This window comes from Scophthalmus maximus, chromosome 10 (genome assembly GCF_022379125.1).
Source record: "Scophthalmus maximus strain ysfricsl-2021 chromosome 10, ASM2237912v1, whole genome shotgun sequence".
Taxonomy (NCBI): Eukaryota; Metazoa; Chordata; class Actinopteri; order Pleuronectiformes; family Scophthalmidae; genus Scophthalmus; species Scophthalmus maximus.
The window spans coordinates 15,508,609-15,530,868 of record NC_061524.1 but is presented as its reverse complement, the minus strand read 5'-3'; the positions used below and the strand labels follow the sequence as shown (position 1 = coordinate 15,530,868).

The window sequence follows — 22,260 nt, the reverse complement described above, 5'->3', positions numbered from 1 at the left end:
TTATCTGTCAAATAAACTGTCCAAGTGTCGCTGTGCCTCCAGATAATGAAGACAAAATACGCTTCTTCATGTTATATTCACACAGCTGTATATGTACAATAAACCTGCATATATGTATATACTGAACACACACCTCCAGTATGTACAAAGACTAATTTATTATATTACAGTATTTATTGTTACCAATTTGCACGTGTTGTATCACTGTTTCAGCCTCATCTGTATATAGACACTATAGTTTATGTTTTGTCTTGCTTATACATGACTTATACTCAGTTTAGTAGGTACACTAAGTAAACTAAAACTGAAGCAGCCTAAAATCTGTGCCTTCATGAGGGTTACAATCTTCATTTTTGTGTTGAAACTGTGCTAAAGAAGTGTTTGCTCATGATCATTTTAGAGGCTGCAATTTTGTTTTTTAATTGTTCAGCCTGTGCTCATTGATTTGAATGTGAGGTAGGCAAAATAATAGGGAAAACTGTCAACAGAACACTGTAGTTCAACAGCAATCGACATTGAAACCTTCATGAAGGTAGGATTTATTGCAGAACTGTCGTATTAGTGTATGCAATGTTTACTCACCTGAACATTGCTCCACATTTGTATGCAAACACGTTGAGTTACTGGAAACCAGTCATATATCTTCGATGTGTAAACATACTTAGACAATAAAGCTGATTTTGATTGTTCCTGTGACATCCGTATGAGTAATAATTCCTAATTTATTTTCTATACCTACATAGAACATAAGTCATACCAGCAAGAAAATAACAATACAACAATCAATAAAGACTTGCTTTTGAACTGGAAACTTTGTTTAATGTGATAGTTAATTTTATAAGTGCAGCATGAAGTACATAAATAGCATACAGATCTTTTTAGGTTGCAAAACCTACTTCAGCGTGATTATTAATAGTAGCATTTATAACATTTATTTAATTTTTAGATGATACATTAACACGGGAAAAAAATTCTGTTCTGTTCAACAACTGTAACACCTTATCAAATCCTCATTCTGCTTGACCATAACGATAAGTCTTCAATCTATGAAAACTTTACAGTATTTGAAAATATACAATATTTATAAGAAATAAATAAAACATAACATTTACAGCCATCACAGAACATGTCTGTTTTGCTAGTAAAATGACTGCATCTTTCATATACAGATAGAAACCATATCTTCGTTCCTTGGGCAGGGAAATACAGTATCTACAGAAATTACAGCTTGAACTCTTAAAAGTGTTTGTACAAAAAAAATAACTGGAACTAATTTTCTCTTTTCATTCTTATGTTATATTTTAAAGGGAAAGGATGACTGGTTGTGTTTTTACACAGTGAAACACGTGTTTTCTTTCTTTCTTCATGAGTGTGTTGATTGAAGAAGTTTTTATTCTTGTAATTTGCGTTCCAACTCTGAGAAAACCTTTGTATTGATTTCATCCACTTCATCTTCCACCTGAGCAAACAAGATATTGGACAAAGCGTTAAATGTGACATTAAAGTCTGTAAAGACATATACATCTAATCATGACAAAACTAAACCCAGTTTAGTAGCACGGAAGTAAATACATTAATATATTTTCTCTTTTCTTCTTCTTTTTTAACACTAGTTACTAAAGATGAAAAACTGCAACAAAAGATGGAAAAAAATTCTGTATGGTTTAATTTCATAGCCTTGAGGGTACAAACATAAAGAGAGATGACCGCACAATTTCCTTAACATGACGATCTAAATATTAAAATGGCAACCTCTGGGGCCAATCCCAGAATGTGAATAACGGTGAAGCCTGGTTTCAGAACAAAAACCTGCATAAATCTCTGCTCAGCAATAAAATTAATCCTACAAAAAAACGATAGATCTTGATCATCACCTGTTCCACCATGTCTACTTCTGGGATATAAAACTGCAACATGTTCTGAATCCCATTGCGCAGGGTGACTGAAGAGCTAGGGCACCCTGTGCAGGAACCGACCAGCTTCAGCTTGACTGTGCCGTCCTCAAAGCCCTTAAAGATGACATCGCCTCCATCCTCCTGCACTGTAGGCCTTGCAAATGAAAGAGACATCATCATGTTATACAGACTAACAACAAAACAAAAAGGAAAGACAGTTAAGACTATTGTCTCAGTACAAATGTCTTTTCCACACTGTCAATATCACTTCAATGAGTGTTGAGTAGAGCAATTTGATAAAGGAAATATTTGATCAGGACTGAAGTAATATTAAAATCTTATAAACTATGAGATTACATAGCTCATATAGACTAAAAATTTGACCCAAACTGCTTTCAAGGTTACTAGATTTGTACCTAATTCTGTTGTCCAGAAGCTCCTTTATCATAGATACAATTTCGTCATCATCTTCAGACAGACCTACAGTAAAGAAAACGTACAGTTTGTTTTTGCACAATATTATTTACACATTACACAGTGAAACATAATGTCAGGATGACCAAAATGGCCATGTTTCATACTCACTGCTTTCTTGGTGAACTGGTCCGTTTGTTATCGGGTCACCACTCTCAAAGAATTTAGCAATTGCCTCCGAAGCATGGCGCTTGATGTCTGTCCATTCCACATCTTCATCTGTCTGACAGGACACCAAAGTTCTCATGCATGTGCCATGTCTCCACAAAGATTTCATAGCAAGGAAATCACATGGACAAGCTGTTTAAGTACTTACTTTAGTGACTGTGATGAAGTCAGGGCCAAAGAACACACTTTTTACTCCTTCAATTTCAAACAAGACCCTGAAACAAAAAATTTGATGTGTTAATGTTCAATAAAATGAAGAAAAATACCATGACAAACATACACACACATTTTTCTTATCCTGGTCTTGAGTGCAAAATTGTAATAGAGATTAAACACAACAAAGTACAAGAGTAAACTTGACAAACTACCTGGCTAAAGATGAGCATTCAGCTGTGCTTGGAGAGGGAAAGTCAAGTGTCCCACTTCCAAGGACAGGTTTACCAGGGAGAAACTTCAAGCTTCTGGGGTTTGGAGTGTCTTGAGTCTGGATGGACAGGTGTCTTACTGAAAATATGACAAAAGTTATTTCTCAGTAAGGTTTCATGTTTTTGGCGTTTTTGTTCTACATAGCAGGATCATTATAAGTTATGTTTGAGCAAGATGACAGTGTGAGACAATCTGTTATGGTCATGGTCTGTTTAACCTCTATACGCCCATTGACCCCACTGTGTATGGGAGTTTCATTATTTCCCCAGGCATCCAGAAACCATCCAACAGTTTATAGCTGAAATTACAAGATGGTCATTAAATTTGTTTATCATGACAGTTGTTCCAGCCTCTCAAATGTGTACATCTTTTAGGCTGTAGCTGGTCAGGACACAAGAGCAAATAGAGTATGTTAACTTGAGCTTGAGGGAATAATAGTAGTATTTAAGTGTTACAGAACATTTTTCACAATTTTTCTGGCTTTTTATTCAAATGAAGATTTAACAGATTATCAAAGTCATACTTATTGATGATGAAAACAAATGTTGCTTGCACCCGTTCTAGTCTCATGTTATGGAACAAAATGTGTAACATAAAATGCCTTGATGTTTTCTGTGTGGTAGTTGTTGAGGAACTTTCGTCTATCCTCCCTGAGAAACTGTTAAGACGAGTCTTCTCGGACACCAAGCGAGGTCATCTCATCTATGGCAATCCGAAACGATCATTGAGCAGCTGATGTCTCACTCGAGGCGTCATAGTCCAAGGATATGACGACATTACTCAAAGCTCAATACACTACAGAGACCGGGGATGGGCAGACTATCTTGGGACGCCGAACACTGTGAACCTGTTGATCTGTGTAGCGAACCGGAAGTCTCCTCAATATTGAGCTCTTATAGTAAATACTTCTGCTTAAGACATCCACGGTTTTCGTCTTCCTGAATCAGCATCCACTGCATCAATTATTCCATTTCAGTAGTGACTTAAAACACAGGGGGGCAAATGAAACAAACATTCATAACACAACTTTTCAATAAAAGGTGCACAAAACAAACGCGTTGAAGTTGTAAACCTGAGATTTTGAGTTAAGGAGATTTGATGAAATTACGTAGACCCAAATTATATGGAGCAAACATGGGGATCTGGGAGGCCCTGGGCCTTCAATTAAAACTGTTTCTCACTTGAAAAGAGTGTGGTTCCTGTCCCGGGATGACGCTGGACCTTTCTGGAGCTGCTGGTCGTGCACTGTGAGTGGTACGAGCTCCTGGTCTGGTCTGGAAACCTTACAAGGGGAAGAGCACCACACAACGTCTGTCAATCTACACAGGGTTTTCAACGCATTCATGTTTTTTGAGCCAGGATTACATATGCTTGGATACACAGGATCACACGTCGCGACGGCGAGTGGAGGTGCACGTTGAGCTGTCCGCTCAGTATTTTTGTGAAACCTGACAAACCGTCCCGACGTGTTAATCATTTCACTGACAGGGAAGTTTAACGATGGCGGCTAACGTTAGCTGCTAACATACGTAGTTGGGATCGGGAGGGACACACTGGAATTTTAAGACGACAAATATGAAAACGAAATTAACTGTAGTAACTCGAACCAGCTCTTCGATATGCCCACGTGTACACGAGTGGACGAGATACGTGTCCGACTGTTGCCTAGCGAACGCAGTTTGCTCGCTAGCTAATTAGCTAGCCAAAGCATCATCACAACGAGACGACGGCATGTTTGCGCTTCGCAAAACGATTTAACCGTGTCACACCAGCATTGTATAATATGGCACACGTTCAACAGTTCAAACCTAATGTGGGCCTTATTTCTTGCTCGTAACAACTGGTAAAGTCCCCATCTCACGTGCGCCGCCATTTTGTTTGTTTTGAAAATGAGGACCTCATTTGGCCGACAGGGGGCTCCTCTCTGTTAGTTCTTCTTCTTCTTCTTGTGTTTTTTGGGCGGTTGGCAAACAACAAATTTGTGGTAATTTGCGCATTACCGCCGCCAACTGGTGAGGAGTGTGGCTCAGCATCGCTATTATTTACTATATACACTAAGACTAACCAAAGAAAACAAACAGTATTATAATAAACAAACAAACAAACAAAAAATGATATATTCTCAATTACATTTGTTTGTCTAAGATACTGAAATATGACTTGATAACACTCATCTGTGTTATTCTGTAGAATATCTACTAGATTAAACTGTACTATTTTCTTTCTGAGGTTTTTAATAAGATGCCTTCTTTCTTGCTCATATTTTTGACTGTGCAGCATAACATGCTCTATTGTTTCTTCTTGGCTATAGTAGTCACGTTAGTTCTTCTTCTTCTTCTTCTTCAGTTATATCGGTGGACCAACCAAACGAAGCATTATGGACATCCATTGTAGTGTTGTAGAGCCTTTATAGTCATATTCAGAATTTCCCCCCAAAGTCTTCCACTCCAGCCTCTAACTGTATGTTGTGATGATCCCGTCTATCTTGTTCATCTAGTTCTGAGCAGGTGCTTGAGGAGGCGTGTTGGGAGGAGACGCCAAACCTCCTTATTCAAGATGGCTGCCAATTCATCTCTCGCTCTCTCTCCTAACCAGCAAGCAAGGGTCTTGTTTGGTTAGTTTACTTTAAAACACTGCACTACATACACCCACTCATACACTCCAAACACCACTGACAACACTGATCTACATCCTTTATTCTATATTTGGTACTTAGTTCTTTACTTTGCACAATAGATTATTCTGTAATTAATTGAACTCTGTGTGGTCTCCCCTCTTTTGTCTGGACTCAGAGCTGGTTCATGACAATGTGGTATTTGTGCCTCCCTTTCAACATCATCACTCTCTTGATTTCATGCCAATTGACACATTTGTTTCTGTTTGAGTTATTGGCATTGGAAGCTCTATTCCACGTTACCTTCGGTTTCTACTGGAGGTGGTATCCACAGAAACTACATCTATTCCTAACATAATGATTCTGCATATCAACTGCAATATCGCATAAATATTATCTTATTAGAATGTACATGGGCTTCCTGTACCCTTCAAATAATTAATGAGATCATCTCTTCTGGATACCAATCTTCAACCGTGGAACAAGAAATGTGCACAGTTTGTTTCTTTATCGGGGTTTTGGTCAACAATGTCCACAGCACATCATCCTGATCATACACTTTCTTCTTCTTCAGTCATGTTTTTAATATTGCCCTTGGTATAAATAATCTGATACAGATATTTGCTTTCAGAAGTGCTTGTTCAGTTAGTGTGTCCACTTTTTCATTTCCTCTGACACCTACAGTATATGAGCCGGAACCCACAAGAATATGACCTCAGTGGCTTTTTTCTATTACTTTTGAGTGAATAGACATTTTGTTTGAATTGCAAATCCTAATCGACAGTCGGACACACTTGATCTAACACAAGAGACTGCACATACAGAATCATTGACTTGGTCTGTAATGTTCAATCCCTTCTGGGCCCATGGAATTGTGTGCAACCCAACTGCACACACGGCTAAGAAATGAGAGGGTTGTTTAAATATTTCAATTTTGTGGCTTGGGACTGTAATTAGAGGATCTTTTGGTCCATCAGTTAAAAACATTAGTATTTGTGGAATGTATACCAATTGAAGAAAATGTCTTAATCTGCAGCAATTCCATATTGACAAAATCTCAATTCAACCCATAATTATACACACAATTTACTGTATCATTTTTTCAATCCAAACCACTGCACATTTGAGCCTTCTTTCACAAAGCAATACTTGCACTCTTGTTTAAAATGTATATAGCTTTTTTAAGTCTTTTTTATCATGTTTTTTGTTTGTTTGCCTTTTTTCTATATTTTTGGTTGTGTACCTCTTCCCTGATACCCTTGACTCTTGCTGCTGCTGTAACAATTGAATTTCCCAAGCGTGGGATTAATAAAGTGTTATCTTATCTTATCTTATTTTTTGAATATATTTTGAGTTTTGAATTGAGGTAACTGTACTGTAGTAATTATAGCCATTGACATGTAGTGGAGTAAAAAATTCCAAAATGTACTGTAAATATACTGTAAAGTATAAAGGTGTAATTGTACGGGGGCCCTGAAGTGCAAACCACAACAGCAACTCACTCAACATGACAGCAAATCGCCACAACACAACAGCATTGGTGAGACCAAAATGGAAAGGGTAGGTACGTATTGTTGTGTTGTGTGAGTTGCTGTTGTGGTTTGCACTTCAGGGCCACCGTATAATTGTACTACTACTTTCCACCAAGTAACTTAAACCATTACATCCATTTGTTATCTAGCACTGATTACTGAACTACTGGGCTGTGTCAAATCGAACACACAAGCGAAAGAAAAAAATCTCAAAATCAGTGTCTGTGCACACAAACACACTGATCTGACTTTATATTTTAAATCCGGGGCCACAAGGAAACTCAGTGGCAGTGGAGTAGTCCAACCCCATGTTTCCTACATTTTTCTTCTGACGGAGGAAGGTGGTGCTTCAAAGGAGTGGCATAGAATGAGTGACTCTCGCACAAAGGATATGTTCCTTGAAGGTTGGAGGAGTATAACTAAGAACAGAATCGCAATCCTCAGCTGGAGGAACCTGAACTGGACTGACATCATAGGGTTAGGAATTCATTTTTGTGCGAATACTAATCTTGTTTTGTGTTCTTGAGGCTGCTTCCATGAGGACCTGTGACACACCTACAGACGTCTACTGTTGAGCAAAGGCACCGCGACTTAAGAAATCATTGATTTCATTTGTTACTTGTCCCACTCACCAACAAGACATGGTGCTCTGGATCGTCATCCCCCTCTCGCTCTCCCTGGTGTCATTCATTGGAACGTGGACTGTGTAAGTTAACCAGAAACTCTTTTCATTTGCTATATTGACATTCTATGTGAGGCAGTTAACCTCTTAAAGCTCATAGTTTAGAGCTGATTATAGTTTTAGCAAGACACTGTTGACAACAACTCGTTTGTACTGTTTCATGATTAATAGTCAAGATCTGTATCTGCTTTTCACATGCTTTCATTATAACATTCTAATAGTTATCTGTGAAAAGTATACATGTGAATGAAAACTTACGAGCAACATTTTAATTTGTAAAGCATGAGGGAAACTAACTTGCTGCCAATATCTTTGAAAGATGTGATCTACCTTGTTTCATGAGACGATATTGTTCCAAAATTGCTAATTTTCCCAACACATACATACATGTACATTGAATTGTAATTCATTCAACTCCTTCTTTTGCTTTAACATCCATTTCAATTTAGTCTTTGACTGAATATGCTATATCCAGTCAACATACATTATGTTTCATCACACTGTATATATCAATTAATATGGAAGTGACAGTCTGTTTTTTGCCAGTTGCAAGAGCTTATTCAGATGAGTTGTATAGTGATGAATGCACACCAACAAATTAGGTGCTTGTCAAAATGTTATTGGTAAAGTAAAATAATTGGAGGCTACTGTGAAGCTGTGCCATGTTCTATGACTGTTTATAGATGCCATAAGTTTTATAGTTAGAAAATATTTATTTTACATCCCAGAGATCCTCCTAAATTGATGTGCTCAATAGGAATGAGCTGATAATGATCCACCTTCGGTGATGTAACATAACAAATTATCAATAATACAAAAATACAACTCTGCAGTTTGAATGTTAATTTCTATCAAATCAATAATGTCACACAAGCTCAGATATTGAAATGGTGTCACTTTATCTTTTCTTTGTATCCAGATATGGCCTGGCCTTGTCCAATAATCATGTATGCTCCCTCAGTGACTGGTAAGTTGTGTGTCATAATTGTAAAAAAAAATTGACCATCAACACTTGATGATGTGACAGACTCTCCAAAACTTTGTCAACCTGCTCTCAGGGGGTTTAACAACTGCAGCGGGAATTGGTCCACTGAATGTTGCCTTCCTCCGACCATAAGGTAAAAATACTGTTTACTAAACTTCCCCGTTTGCCTTCTTTCCACTGGAATCAAACAGTGAGACATAACTATCTGAACAAATTACAGCTCAAGTGGAGCAAGAGCACCAGAAAATTCCCTTTTTACGGCAACAATCAACGCTGCATCCTTTCTGTGTGAGTTTACCTCCACCCGTGTCTTAACACATACTGTACGTGATATGAGTGATATGTGTTATAGCCTGTGATCTCCTCCTTTAGTTCTGCTGTTCTGTATATTCAACCATGCCCATGTTATGGAGAGATATTCATGTCATTCCATGCTGAGCAAGATTGCAATGATCTTTGGTGTGTTGGCAGCCATGGGGGCGTTCGCAGCTGGAAACTGTAATGTGAGTACTGAACTTCTGCTCCATGTGTTTTTCCCGCATTCGAGAGCACATAGTGTCTGTCTGTGAGACAAATAAATCTCACAACACGGTAAGCTTTGTCTTCATCATGTTAACGACGATAACGCCCAAAGAGACTGTTTCAGCACCAGTGCTGAAACAGTCCACACAAGCAAAGTTCGCAAAGATCATATACCTACCTCTTCCCCAGTTTTTTAGTAAGTAAGTAAACTGTACCATTTTATGTAATTAGTAATAACATTTAGTGTAATAAATACCCAATAACCTCATCAGCACTCATTTTTGATTTCCCATCAGTTAGGGCCCTGTTTTCCGCATGATGAGCCATGATATCCCCAAAGCATAAAACCAGTGAGTTGAACAGCAGTGAACAGGAACCCGTTGCGGTCAAAAATTGCATTGCATTGTTGTTTTTACTCAATCATAACTGAGCATGTTCACCACCTCAGAAAACTAATTTGTCAGATGACATAGTCATAGCGTCAAGAGATCAATAGAGAATTTTCTCCTCTCCGTTGTGAGAGCAAGGTCATCTTATCTTTGGCAGGTCAGGTAAGTCACTGTCTCTGGATGCAGCTGTCTCTGAGCGTCATAGTCTTAGATTGTATTGAGGACATCTTGATACTGTGCCATTCTGTGTCACAGTCTTAGATTATAGTTTAGACATCCTGATTCGACGGAGCCATATTTTATCTGTTTAATGACGACATGATTCTGAGATAAATACTTCTGCTTGAGACGTCTACGGTCTCCGTCTTCCTGATTCAACCACATCAAATCTTCCATCGCGTCAACCATCCCTTCATGTATTGACCCTGGGAACCGCTGACTATCCCCCACAGCCTGGTTACCTGAAGCTGCTTCACCACCTGGGAGCTGCCATCAGTTTCATTTGCATCTGCTTCTACACTGTCCTGCTCACGGTGCTGACCGGCAAGTGTGTGCTGACCGGATTTGAGAAGTTCCTCTACCCGTTACGCATCACCTCCACCGTGATTCAAACCATCGTCACCATCTGCTGTATCCTTTCATGGACCGTGCAGCTGAATTAACCGTCCTCTTGTGGCTGGATGACAGTGAACTTCATAAGGTTGACGCGGTGTGGTGCCCCATACGGGGGCATGGCATCAGTTCACTTCAGCAGTGACGTCTGTGTAGCACTGTCCAGCTGTTCTACAGCACCACACACGCTTTGTGCTATATTTGGATCCGGTCTGCTGCTCTGTTTACAAAGTGGGACTGGTCACCACACTGAAGTAGATACGTATTAACGGCATGTGGTGTTACATCAATCTTTAACCACTGTTTGCTAGTAACGTTCAGCGCTGGAATTTTGCACATTGACACAACGTCCTTCACTGGAGGAGATTAAGCTTCATTGTCAAGCTCAGTTAGACGTCTGTAAAGACGGTTGCTGGACTGAGGCAGGGGGGCCAGTCATATTTTCCCCACCATCACTATGCAAAGATGGATTTCTATCCAATTATAGATCATGCACTTTTAATTCCTCCCTCTGGACACTGTTGCCTGAAATTCTATGATTTTCTTTACTGGGCATTTTCTCTTCCGTAGGTAAAACATCAGCTTGTACGGCAAATGGACAAAATATATCAGCTGCTGTTGGATAGTGTGCATAATAGGCGATGAACTTAGAATTCAATGTCGGGTACATTAATAACAACCAAAAGTCACGAAAATCACACAACTCGTCATGTCCTAACCTTAAGGTTCTTTTTACTGATCTGATGACTTACATCTAGTTTTGGCACTTTAATAAAATCACAACCATTATAAATCTGAATACTAACTTACAATAGTATTTAGTGTCCTGTTCCTGTAAGAGCACAAGATCCTGTTTGACTGGATGTTTGGGAGTGTCAAATGAGAAAAAAATGTGTTTTGACCGGGGACAAAAACTGTTGATGCGCCATACCACACAACCATGTGTGTGTGTGAACTAAACCCATAGGTTTGAAGTGGCGCCAGTCAGAGTACAGTATCTCCATACACACTAGCCTACGTGTGCAAGAAGGTGAGCGGCTATATTACAGGACGTTAAGAGCTATAGTGCCCTGCAGCACGTTTCCTCGTGTAGTAAACAAAAAATGTTTCAAATTTCCACACAAATGAACACATACTCATTGCTCTGGGAGAGAGAGTACGTCTATCAGGATTCTTCCATAGCATATCTTGAAGAGCGAAACTAAAGACAGGCAGGTTTGCATTAGACTCCTGAAGATGTTCACCTTGCATCCAAAAGGCCAACTGGAGAAGACAACAGGCCTTTGACTTTGCACTACTAGACGCACAATAAAAGTGTGTTTGTGCGTTAATGAATGTCTGTCTTGTTGTCGTAGAAGTGTTTTGGCGGTTCGCCAATGTCCTCAGTGGTTTTGATGTGATCTTCAGTCTCTTCAGAAGCAACTTAGAATGATTTAATTTACAGTTACATTTGAATTCCATATTTGTAAATGATCATACACCTGTGAATCGCCTCGCTGCCACCAACTGTTCCATACATCCTTAACTTGACAACCTTCAGATTCAGTTTTATTTGCCCAGGACAGGTACTTTTACATTCACCTGTCCGCTGTATTCGAGTGGATGCTCAGTGTCAACCTGGAGTTGTTTGAGCTCAGCTACGTCGTGGAGTTTTGCTTTTTCTCGTCCTTCATGCTTTCAAATCTGTTGAATAAGCGAGAGGAGGAAAAGCCTCTGATAATAAAGATGTCCGGATAGTAGGCTGCCGGGGTCCACCTGAAGCACATAGGCAGTGATGATGGACCAAGTAAGATGTAAAGACAATTTTGGATTAACGTCCATTCATAGAATATGAGCACTTTGAATTCCTTCCTCTGGATAGTACTGTTGCCTGAAATTGTATGATTTTATTTACTGGGCATTTCTGTTCCGTAGGTAAAACATTCTTTATTTATAAAAACAAGCAACCTGGAGCGGCAAATGAACAAAATTGTATTTTTTTCCCTTTTCTTAAAAACAAGTTGATTCTCTGCCATAGAACAATTAGACTGAGGTATCCTACTCTGATACAGCCTATTAACATTTTTTTTTGTGCACAAATGTTTTGTTCCACATTGGCATGATCTGCAATGAACTAAGAATTAATTTTCAGGTAAACTTATACCTGAAAAAGTCATATGAATATCCCAATTTGTCTCTTATCATTATTTAATTGATTGGACTTGTGTCTTTGGTACTAATATAAAATCCTGACTATTATAGAAACTGACTAGTCCTGTTCACAGGTTTGACTCTGAAATAAGGGCGGATGACGTTGGGAAACACCTGATCAGACACTTAAAGTTCCCATAAGACCACAAGATCCGGCTCGACTGGATGATAGCAGTGACAAATTCAGAAAAATGTTTGACAGTTTATTCATAGGTCAGGCTAATAACAAGAAGGGTATTTATCAAGTTCAACGTTGCTATGCACAGACTTGTGGGCGTTTACTGTTCCTTTCCATGACAATAGTTTTTAGGTGTGGTCTACTGATGTATTTTAGTGTATGACCATGAAAATTGTGTGACATTGAGCTTTATCGGCCTTGAAGACATGATTTCTCACACTTTCTCACCGAGAGCAATAAGGTCCTACATGAATGCAATATTTTGAGCAGGATTGGTTATTTCACTCTATGAAAATGTACTGGATGTGAATAAAAAGAAACAGTTTGTTTTTGCATTCTTCTTTAAATGATGTGTTCACAGCTCATTTCCACTGCCCCCATTTGGACTAAAAAAAAAAAATCACTCTTTTTCAGATTCAGTGCCACACTGCAGACACTGTGAGACTATAAAATTCTCACAAAACGAGGCAACGTGGTTCTGGTTTTAATGCAAAGCACTTAACCTTTACTTGAAAGAAGGTAATATACATCCTGGAATTACAGATAATAAAGATACATTATGAGCAGTCATTTCACAATGAATATCATCTTTCCTATGCATCAACCGAGAGAGGAGTGCGATATTATCTACAGTTTTTGTTAGGAAGAAAACAGTGAAAAGCACACCTAAGTCTGTCAGCATCTTTACTGTATGGTACACTGTAAAAAATGTCATCTATATGCAGTAGTCCACATTATTAACCTCAATAACAAAAAAGAAAAAAATAACAAATTTGAAAAAACACGAATTTCATGGTTGTCTTAACTAATTAGTTCAACTGCAATGAATACATTATAAATAAATGTAAGGGGAAGAAGAAAAAAATGTTATAGTAATACAAGCAATATTCCACAATTCCAGCATGGCTGAAACAATAAGTGGCCTCAATCCAAACCCTACACTTTGGAGTGGGACCACAGCTTTTTACGAACTTTCAAGATACTCTACATTCTTCAAACGGGTGCGTCTGAGAGTCTAACTCATGCTTAACACTTCTGGATAAATCAAGTTAAAATTGCCTTTAAAATTTGTTCCGTGAAAGGATAAGTTGCCTACCATATTTTCCTGTGAGGTGAGGAACACTTTTTGTAAGGAGTGAGAAAAACACAAGGCTTTATCATTAGGAAACTTCTCTTTTTGTTTTTTGCAACGTAAAGCCATTTGACAGTTCAGAAAAAAGCTTGTTCTCACTTAAGCTAGGGGAGGTCACTGGTATTATTACTTTTCAATTGTAAAAAGGTTATCCTTTGTGGTCTCTTGCTGATGCTCATGTACAACATCTCCATCCAAATGCTCTTCTCCTTTCCAGCCTCCTCCTATTCATGAAAACCACTCCACTGATATCTCATTTTCGGGGGAGGCTCCAACTGTACACACTATGAATGATTCTCTTCTCAGTAAAAGGAAAGGACACTACAGTAGTTGACAACTCAAAAAAAATTATTAATATGATGATGCGGATTGGTAATTGTTTAAATCTACAGCAAGTTGAAACAGGGGTCGTTCAAACGGTGTACATGTTCTTGGTGGTGGATCCGCTCTTGCTGGAGGTGTCGTCATGTGACTGGTAGCCGATCAAGGCTTTGATGGAGATGTTCAGGCGCTCTTTGTAATTTTGCCTGTGGAAACACAAGATAGAGGTTGAATGACTGTGTGAAGACTCATGCTAAGCTCAAGCTGACATGAAAACTGGGTCCAGACATTTTCTGGAGTTTGCTGTGCACATATGACGATCGCAGCAGGAGATTGTTCGAGTAAGATGCTTTCACAACAGCAGGAGCATGTCCAGAACATTCAGGCGTTGGGCGGCGCCCGGGTAGAGCGCCCACTGGTCTCACTCAGACATTTTACGGAAATTTGACTTGGGGGTTGGCAGGAAAAGTTTCGAACAACGTCCGCAGCAACATTTACTTTCTCACATACAGCCCCTCCGGAAAAATTCAGGGAAATGTCCGGACTTCAGTGCATGTCTGAAAGCAGCTTTAGTGTCACCATCTAGTGGTCAACTGAAATTGCCCAATCTATGTATCTTTTTGCATTATTTCCTGTTGACAGGGTGACTTTACTACTCACCCTATCGTCATGATGGCATCCCTGTTTTGGCAGTTGCTCGTCCAGATGGCTATTTTGTCACCTTTGGGTCTGACGTTGACCACGGCACCACACACATCTTCACTTGCCTCATCAAACGACTCGCCAACTAAACACAAGAGCTGTAAAACACAAAACATGATGCACTACATGAATTATACATTTCCATTTGTTGGGGTCATCCTTCCCGGGCATCATTTGGTTGGAGAAGCATATGACACTGTTGGTTTGTTTAGCAATTCAATAGAAACTGTGGTCTTACCGTCTCCATCCAGTAGCGATCAAGGTCGTTGTGTCTCTGTTGTTTATTGAGAGTCATCAGCCATCGGCCTCCCAGCTTGTTCCTGTCGTCCTCCCACATGGGCTTAATCCCATCCTAACACACAACATTATCAAATACTTCTTTAAGAAAAAACGAGAAGCAAAATGGTTTCTTCAAACTGTAGCATTGACATGAATTTGCAGTGAGCTGCAATGAGAAAACCCTTACCTTAAATAAGCAATAATCACAGCCAAAGCCAAGTTTGCTTGGTTGCTGTATGTGGTTGTATAATCTGTAAAAAGGAAAAAAACACAGGTTCAGATTAAAGGTACAGTGAAGAATGCAAAATGTTACACAAGCATTTGAATTGGAGAAATCTCAGACAAGTCTATGAAAAGGTGCCAGTCGCTTCTATATAAAAGCTGGCATATATTTCAGAAACTGTTACAATTTAGATATTATACAGTACTTTTACACTTGAGTGGCTTCAGCGCTTTTGGGCATTTGAATCTTTTTTCATATCAAGTAAACAATAGATATGACAATATCATATATTGCAGATGCTTCTTATGCGGATCTAAAGACAATTACGTTTCACAATTCTTCTGAATAACTCCACCTAAAACCTCTATAAAGTGAGAAAATCATAATTACATGTAAGATACTTAGAGAGAACTTACGCCCAAAAGTCTTCCACTGTGTCAAACTTGGAAATGAGACGCAAGTTCTCTGTCCAGCTTTTGCTCTTGTCGTTTTTGAAATACCAAAGGGCCCATCTGAGGGAGGGGAAGACAAGAACCAACACAGTGAGTATCCATAGGTACAAATGACAGATTTAAAATATTTAATCTTATTAATCTTAATCTTTATTTAACAGAAAAGAATGCAATTATTTCTTAAACTGGAAAAACAAACAACAAAACTAAATCAGGAAAATTTCAGCGAGGTTTCACTAGAATGAGGAAATGTCTAAAAACGCATTTGCTTGAGGTGATTTTAGACGAAAAACTAAATAAACTTCAAACAGAAATCCGGAATCCTAAAACCACAGATACACGGCCCAATTTCACAACAACGCACAACTGAGCAAGCACATCAATGCAAAAGGAGAGAGAAAGCCGGCCATCAGAATCACTACAAATGCAGCCTTTGTTTATGACGGGTGCTGTTATTCTTTCATCTATTCCCAGGAAGGGGCTAGCAAGGGAGGGATGGGGGCATTGGGAGGACACCAGCTGAACCCCGTGCACCCACCCGCACCCACCCAGCAGCAGTAACCGACCATCGACCTGACCCATGTGCCATAAACACAGATATTAATACATTGTACAAAGACAAATCAGAGGATGAAACTACACTTGTGCCCTATAGCAACACGACATGGGTGTAGAGACGGGTCGGCTCTGCTCTGGTGAACCCAGCTGAGGACACACAGATTGTGTACATGCCTTAATTTGTAAAAAAAACATGGCAGACAGTCAATGGATTTATTGTGAGCCCTGCTCCTCATACGCCACTCAATGTTGCCGGATTTAATATATGATGGACCATTTCAAATAGTTTTTCAAATCTTGCTCCAGTTCTCCTCGGGCGTGGACTTGGCGCTGGATTACCAAACACAGGTGGAGCTACCGTAGCTTACTGTGGGCTCATGTTGTGAAATAAAGGCAACACAAGTGGAGACACTAAACAAGGATTAAGTGAGTGGCTGAAAGAAGCAGTAGGCTTTTCAACAGACTGAAAAAAGTTTCCCTTCTATTTCAGTGGCATATAAAAGTAATGTTGCATGATTTGACACTTGAAAGTGATCAACATGTCTACTTATGTTACAGCGAGGTAAGAGAGCTGCGCATCCTGTGCAAATCCATCTGTGTGCACACCTTCACAGAACACAGGAGTGATAACATAACTTTTAAAAAAAATTAAAAGCAAATATATCAATACTGTGAACTTTCGACTTGTATTTAAAGTGCTCAGTGCTAGTTAGTTTGAACTAGGGCTGAACGATTAATTGCATTTGCGATAATATCGCGATATGATAAAACGTGATTTTCTAACCGCATGGGACGCGATTCCACGGGTCACGTGATACGCGAGCGAATGTAGCGCCACAGCAGCTACATGACGAGTATACGGCCAACAATCAGAGAAAGAAGTGACGAACACAGAACCACACGAGTTGTTTGAGACTGTTACTCCGTATGACAACGTCTTACGGAGCACCGTGAGGTGACGAACGCCACGACTATTCCCTCGTTAAAGAGACAGACTGCTAACAGAGAGAGAGCTCTCTCCAATTCTCCTCTTCAACACATCTCGCTCTCTGTCAGTGTGTGCGTGCTAATTATTATCGCAAATCAAGTCACAATCGCAATATCTGTTAAAAAAAAATCGCAATTCCATATTTTCCCCAAATCGTTCAGCCCTAATCAGAACTTCACCTGTTTTGTGTTTATAATCTTTATACTCATTGAATAACGGCGACAAAAGTTACAACATATGTATAACAAATCCCATATAATTCACCAGTACATCCTTATGGTTACAAACCGCAAGTGAACAAGACAGACGTTGACAACTAGCTCTCTAACAGAGACATCCACCATTAAGAGCGTTGCAGTGGAAGCATCACGGCACACGGTCCACAATATGTGCAAATAAAATCTAGGGCACCTGAAAGCAGAAGGTCAGGATAACATGGGCCAGACGAGAGCAGCAGGGGTGAACAACCTTGGCCCCTGAAGCTGGGCTGAATAAGCAGAATGGCCTAGAAAGCGACTTACTAGGTGAACTATTCAGCATTTCCTGAATAGGTTGTAACCACCACAGAACTATGATCACATTTCTAAACACATGGTGAACAACGCCTGCAACACTAACATTCAGAGTAGGAAGCAGAACAGCCACCACTTACATGCCACTATTTTACCTGTACATTTTTTACACTGATGATTTTGAGACTCTTTTCCTTACTATGGCACACACACAAAAATGCTAATATTCCCCAGATGTTAGATTTCTGATCATTTAGGTTCACTATGGTGCTAAAAAACATTTCACTAAAAATACATTCATGCAGTAGGCTTACACAGGTTAACGCATGAATCGGTTATCACACGTCCTCAGAGTCTCTGTAGAGACGGAATTTGACCTTGTTCTCTACACAGGGATTGTTTTCAACAAAAAAGATTCCAACAATATCCTCTACTCAGACACTGTAAGGAGTCTAAGGACTTTGAGTTAAAAAGCCATGGCAGTGACAAACATTCAAGCTCTCCAAAATTAGCAGATGACATCTTTATGGGATCAAAGAGCAATGGCCAAAGTGAGGACCTCCCCCCAAACAAGACAAAGATGAAATATGCTCTTCAGTGAAAAAATACAGTGGTGTAATTCTGTTTAATAAGCTACTTAATCAATAAATATGTTAACATGGACAGCAATCAATTAATTTTTGAGGTTATTCTAAAAGGGGAGAGTAATTTTACATTATTTTAAATGGGACAATTTGGTTTCACTGCCTTTGACATGAATCATATTATTGCTTGTTTTAAACTGAACGTCTTTCCTCCCTGTTGTGTTCCATAAAGAGTTTCTCTCTGATAAATAACCTCAGTCCCGTCATTTTGGTCATCATCATCATGTGTCCATCTTAGACCAAAATTTAAAAAAAAAATACAAGTAGCTGAGCATGTGCCAAACACAGCAGCCGTTTATTATTTTGTATTTTCACCTGTTTTGCAAGGGGTGCTTGATATACTGCTCAGGGTTCGCAACGACTTGGCTTTCAGTCGGTTGATCTTCAGTTTCAGGTGCTTTCTGTAAGAGACAAAAAAAGACATTGTATAACTTTTTTGAAAACAAAAAGACAGTCACGTATTCACATGGAGCTAAATAATCAGATTTTGTTTGTCAAATCTCATTGCTGCATGTCCTTCGATCACCTTCATAAAAAGTGCAGTTAGCACAGGCTTTGGGCAAAGATGAGATGTGGGAGACACATTTTTCCAGTCTGGTGACTAGACGAGGCTTTGTATTTTCAGGTTTAGGGCTGCAACTGATGATCGTTTTCTTTTGTCAATAAATCTAGCAATTACCTTTCCATCAATAATTTTTTCCCCTCGCATATTTACAGAAGCAAAGATAATGTTTTCAATTGTCCAAGCAACTGTCCAGGAGTTAAACCACGAGTTCATTCAGTTTGCCATTCGTGACCAAAGAAAACCCACAAGTGCTATCTTTTGAGAATCTGGCTCGTTTGGATTCTTTTTTTAACACACATTTCGATTGAAGATTGAAATGTAAAATTGATTATCAGCGTTCATTTTTCTGTGGATCGACTGACTAATAGTTTCCCCTCTATTAATATCACAGTGCATCTTAAATTAGGTCTTGAGGTCAACATGACGAGGACGTGACCTGTGTAAACTGCTCCTTGCTGCATAAACATTGCAATTATCTTTATTAATAATAATAATGATAATAATAATAATAATACATGTTATTTAAAGAGCACTTTTCATTGCTAAAAGCAATGTCAAAGTGCTAATCTACGGCTATGAAACCTTTAAATACCACATGATACCATCGACTAACTTAACTACGAGACACTGGGGTCCATCTCTACAGCCTCACAGAAGATGTCACGGAGAGCAGCTGGCTCGAGGCTGGCAGACAAGAGGGGATCCAGAGCCTGACTTAAGATCTACGTCAACCGTGCAGTGAGGCAAGGTAACGTGCCAGGCGTGCTAAGCTAGCTCCGAGCTGGAAACACACGTGTCCAGATTGTCAAAAATGCTAATAACTGATATCACAGCGAGAGCGGTTCAAGGTGCGGGGCGGCTCGGTCGAATCCACCGCGCCACGTCCACTCGCGTCGAAGCAGAGAGAAAAAAGAAAGAAAAGAAGATGTGTAACGATTGGCAGGAGTTTGAATGAGCGACGTGCTAGCCGCCGGTCCCCTCCCTGCCCACGGTCTCATGCATCGCATTGCCTTAGCATGCTAACGCTAGCTGCTGACCCGCGGCCAAAACAGACACATCTGTCAACGGAAACTGCGATAATTCTCGCGCAACAAAATTTAAACGAATGTACACCAGGCGTCGTTGCAAAGAAGCGACGGCCGTGTAACGAGGCCGCCGGGGACGGCGAAGGTGCGGAGAATCTCCCAGTGCACAGTGGTCGGTTTCTCGTTTTCTTTCTCCCCCAGTTCCCTCTTGTCTCTCTTACCGGCTCCGATGTCGCCATCTTGTCAGTTAGTAGAGTTCTGCCCGTTCGGCGCTTCTGCGTCACTGCCCGACTACTCACACTGCTACGGAAGCCGCATCAGTCCACGTCAGGGAGGGTGACATGGAAACCAAGAAATGTCTAGGTCCATTATAGATGGATGGATGGATGGATAGATAGATAGATAGATCGTTAATTTATTGTGTAACAGCAGCACGTTTCACACGGCACACTTTAAAAACATATACAATATCCACACAAATAAATGTGAAATATACGAATTGCAAGAAAAAAATAATAATTGTGAGAATAACAATAATAATTATATTTAATAGCAATAAATATGCAGACGTTTTTTTTTAACATTGTGGAAGTGCAACTTTGCTTCGTGTGTACAGGAACCCCCTCTCTGCCACTGGCAATTCAGTGAGAGAAGTTTTTAACCTGACCTATGCCTGTGTATGTCACCAGACCCCTACAAGACCCCTACAAGACCCCTACAAGACTCTTACAAGACCTTATGACCTTACGAGACCGGCAGACACATGCACATACAGTACATTTAAATCTAACCTGACCATGTTCTCCCGTAGTCCAGTTTCTCCTACTCCGTTTCCGCTGGCTGTTCAGTCACTGTAAACGAAGACGGCCTCGGCTGTCAGGTCTCATTTCAACAGTTGTGCACTCGGGATCTTTTTGCTTCAGATGTGTTTTACTTTTTGGGGCCAATGATGCATTTGCCTGTTGTGAAACAACTTGCTTGTTTATCCCGATGAGACCTTTAAACTGGTACGCTGAGGTGAAGGTGGTCATGCCAAATATGTCAGTATCGGGTATTTGAGCAGTGGAGGTGATCCAGGGCTGAAGGCGAGAGCTGTGATCTGAACCTTTACAGCAGTTTGAATACACAATCACCAAGCACTTAATTACAAAGACCCTACCAATATTGGTTAGGGCCTCCTTTTGCTCTCAAAACAGCCTCAATCCTTCAAGGTTGGATTCCACAACCTGTTGTCAAACATTAATTTGACACGATTACATCTGATGATTTTTGCCAATCTGCTGTTCTACCACATTCCAAAGGTATTCTACTGGATTCTGATTCTGGCCTTTGAAGTACACTGAACAAATTTTCATGTTCAGGAAACCATTTTGAGATTACTTTTGTTTTGTGAGGACACATGGTCATCAACAATACTCAGGTAAGCTGTGGCATTACATCATTTTTAAGTGCAATATCAATTCTGTGCAATAACTAACAGGTAACCACTCTTCTATTTTAAAGTGTGTATTTATTGGTTGTGTCTTTTGTTGGATTTAAGACCTATTTAAAATAATTTTGCCCTGTTTTTTAGAAGTAGCACCTAATTTCCCTGTACTATGAAAGCTTTCTAGCTTCTAGTTTATCTCAACCATGATTGATTGGTACTAAAGGGCCCAACAAGTCTGGCCATTCTCCTCCGACCTCTGAGGTGTTTCTGTCTGCAGAACTGCAGCTCGCCGATACTGTTTTTCGCACCATTCTGAGTAAGTAAAGTCTAGAAACTTGTGTGTGAAAATACCAGGAGATCAGCAGTTTAAAAAATACTCAAACCAGCCTGTCTGGCACTAGCAATCATGCCACGGTCAAAAAAGTAGCTGAGACAGCATTTCCGCCCCGATGTTTGACGTGAACATTAACTGATGCTCTTGACAGGTATCTGCATGTTTTTATGCATTTGTTAAGGGCTGGTGACACAAGTGCAGACACACAAGCAGGCGGACAGAGTGATGGAATGTTAATGGCAAATAACCTGGATGGACGAGCGGGTAGGCAGAAACCACAGATTAGTACACACAGGTAGCAGGTACATCAGTATACACCCAGAGACAAGCAAGGACCGTGTGCAAAGCCTGGGTTTAAATACTCGTGGGCAGACGAGGGAAAGACAGAATAAGTGTGTAAGCGGGAAAGGGAAGCTCAGGAGACTGAAA

The 22,260-nt window shown here is 39.8% G+C and overlaps 3 protein-coding genes across 4 annotated transcripts; 1 reads left to right on the top strand and 2 right to left on the bottom strand.

Moving 5' to 3' along the window:
* Positions 1-797: 797 nt before the first annotated feature.
* zgc:110319 (uncharacterized protein LOC796111 homolog) lies at positions 798-4,908 on the bottom strand. The gene is made up of 8 exons (XM_035605880.2): positions 4,772-4,908; positions 4,145-4,245; positions 2,906-3,041; positions 2,686-2,752; positions 2,481-2,592; positions 2,312-2,375; positions 1,875-2,049; positions 798-1,459 (listed from the first exon to the last, which is right to left on the bottom strand). The coding sequence occupies exons 1-8, from the start codon at positions 4,834-4,836 to the stop codon at positions 1,391-1,393; spliced, it is 789 nt and encodes a 262-aa protein (XP_035461773.1). The 5' UTR covers positions 4,837-4,908; the 3' UTR covers positions 798-1,390.
* A 2,558-nt stretch (positions 4,909-7,466) lies between these two features.
* On the top strand, positions 7,467-13,014 carry si:dkey-228d14.5 (uncharacterized protein LOC796266 homolog). 2 transcript variants are annotated; one of them, XM_035605188.2, is made up of 7 exons: positions 7,467-7,815; positions 8,711-8,758; positions 8,850-8,909; positions 8,997-9,064; positions 9,248-9,279; positions 10,140-10,317; positions 11,840-13,014. In XM_035605188.2, exons 1-7 carry the CDS (start codon positions 7,751-7,753, stop codon positions 12,034-12,036), a joined length of 648 nt encoding a protein of 215 aa, XP_035461081.1. In that variant the 5' UTR covers positions 7,467-7,750; the 3' UTR covers positions 12,037-13,014. The 2 variants fall into 2 exon arrangements, with proteins under 2 accessions (XP_035461081.1, XP_035461079.1); XM_035605186.2 differs by having other exon boundaries at positions 7,469-7,815; positions 9,149-9,279.
* A 121-nt stretch (positions 13,015-13,135) lies between these two features.
* eif4e1c (eukaryotic translation initiation factor 4E family member 1c) lies at positions 13,136-20,427 on the bottom strand. Its single transcript, XM_035605189.2, has 7 exons — positions 20,290-20,427; positions 18,794-18,879; positions 15,741-15,836; positions 15,289-15,352; positions 15,061-15,174; positions 14,781-14,920; positions 13,136-14,326 (listed from the first exon to the last, which is right to left on the bottom strand). Exons 1-7 carry the CDS (start codon positions 20,305-20,307, stop codon positions 14,212-14,214), a joined length of 633 nt encoding a protein of 210 aa, XP_035461082.2. The 5' UTR covers positions 20,308-20,427; the 3' UTR covers positions 13,136-14,211.
* Positions 20,428-22,260: the final 1,833 nt, after the last annotated feature.

Excerpts from the sequence above, each read along its gene's own strand:
- si:dkey-228d14.5 (XM_035605186.2), top strand. The coding sequence starts at position 7,751 with ATGGTGCTCTGGATCGTCATCCCCCTCTCGCTCTCCCTGGTGTCATTC. Across the intron at positions 7,816-8,710 it reads TTCATTGGAACGTGGACTGT|ATATGGCCTGGCCTTGTCCA; the intron begins GTAAGTTAACCA and ends CTTTGTATCCAG. Across the intron at positions 9,065-9,148 it reads CAACGCTGCATCCTTTCTGT|TTCTGCTGTTCTGTATATTC; the intron begins GTGAGTTTACCT and ends CTCCTCCTTTAG.
- eif4e1c (XM_035605189.2), bottom strand. Across the intron at positions 15,837-18,793 it reads AAGCACCCCTTGCAAAACAG|ATGGGCCCTTTGGTATTTCA; the intron begins GTGAAAATACAA and ends CCCCTCCCTCAG. Across the intron at positions 15,175-15,288 it reads GTGATTATTGCTTATTTAAG|GATGGGATTAAGCCCATGTG; the intron begins GTAAGGGTTTTC and ends GTTGTGTGTTAG.
- zgc:110319 (XM_035605880.2), bottom strand. The coding sequence starts at position 4,836 with ATGGCGGCGCACGTGAGATGGGGACTTTACCAGTTGTTACGAGCAAGA. Across the intron at positions 3,042-4,144 it reads AGGAACCACACTCTTTTCAA|TAAGACACCTGTCCATCCAG; the intron begins GTGAGAAACAGT and ends TCATATTTTCAG. Across the intron at positions 2,050-2,311 it reads CTTCTGGACAACAGAATTAG|GCCTACAGTGCAGGAGGATG; the intron begins GTACAAATCTAG and ends TTCATTTGCAAG.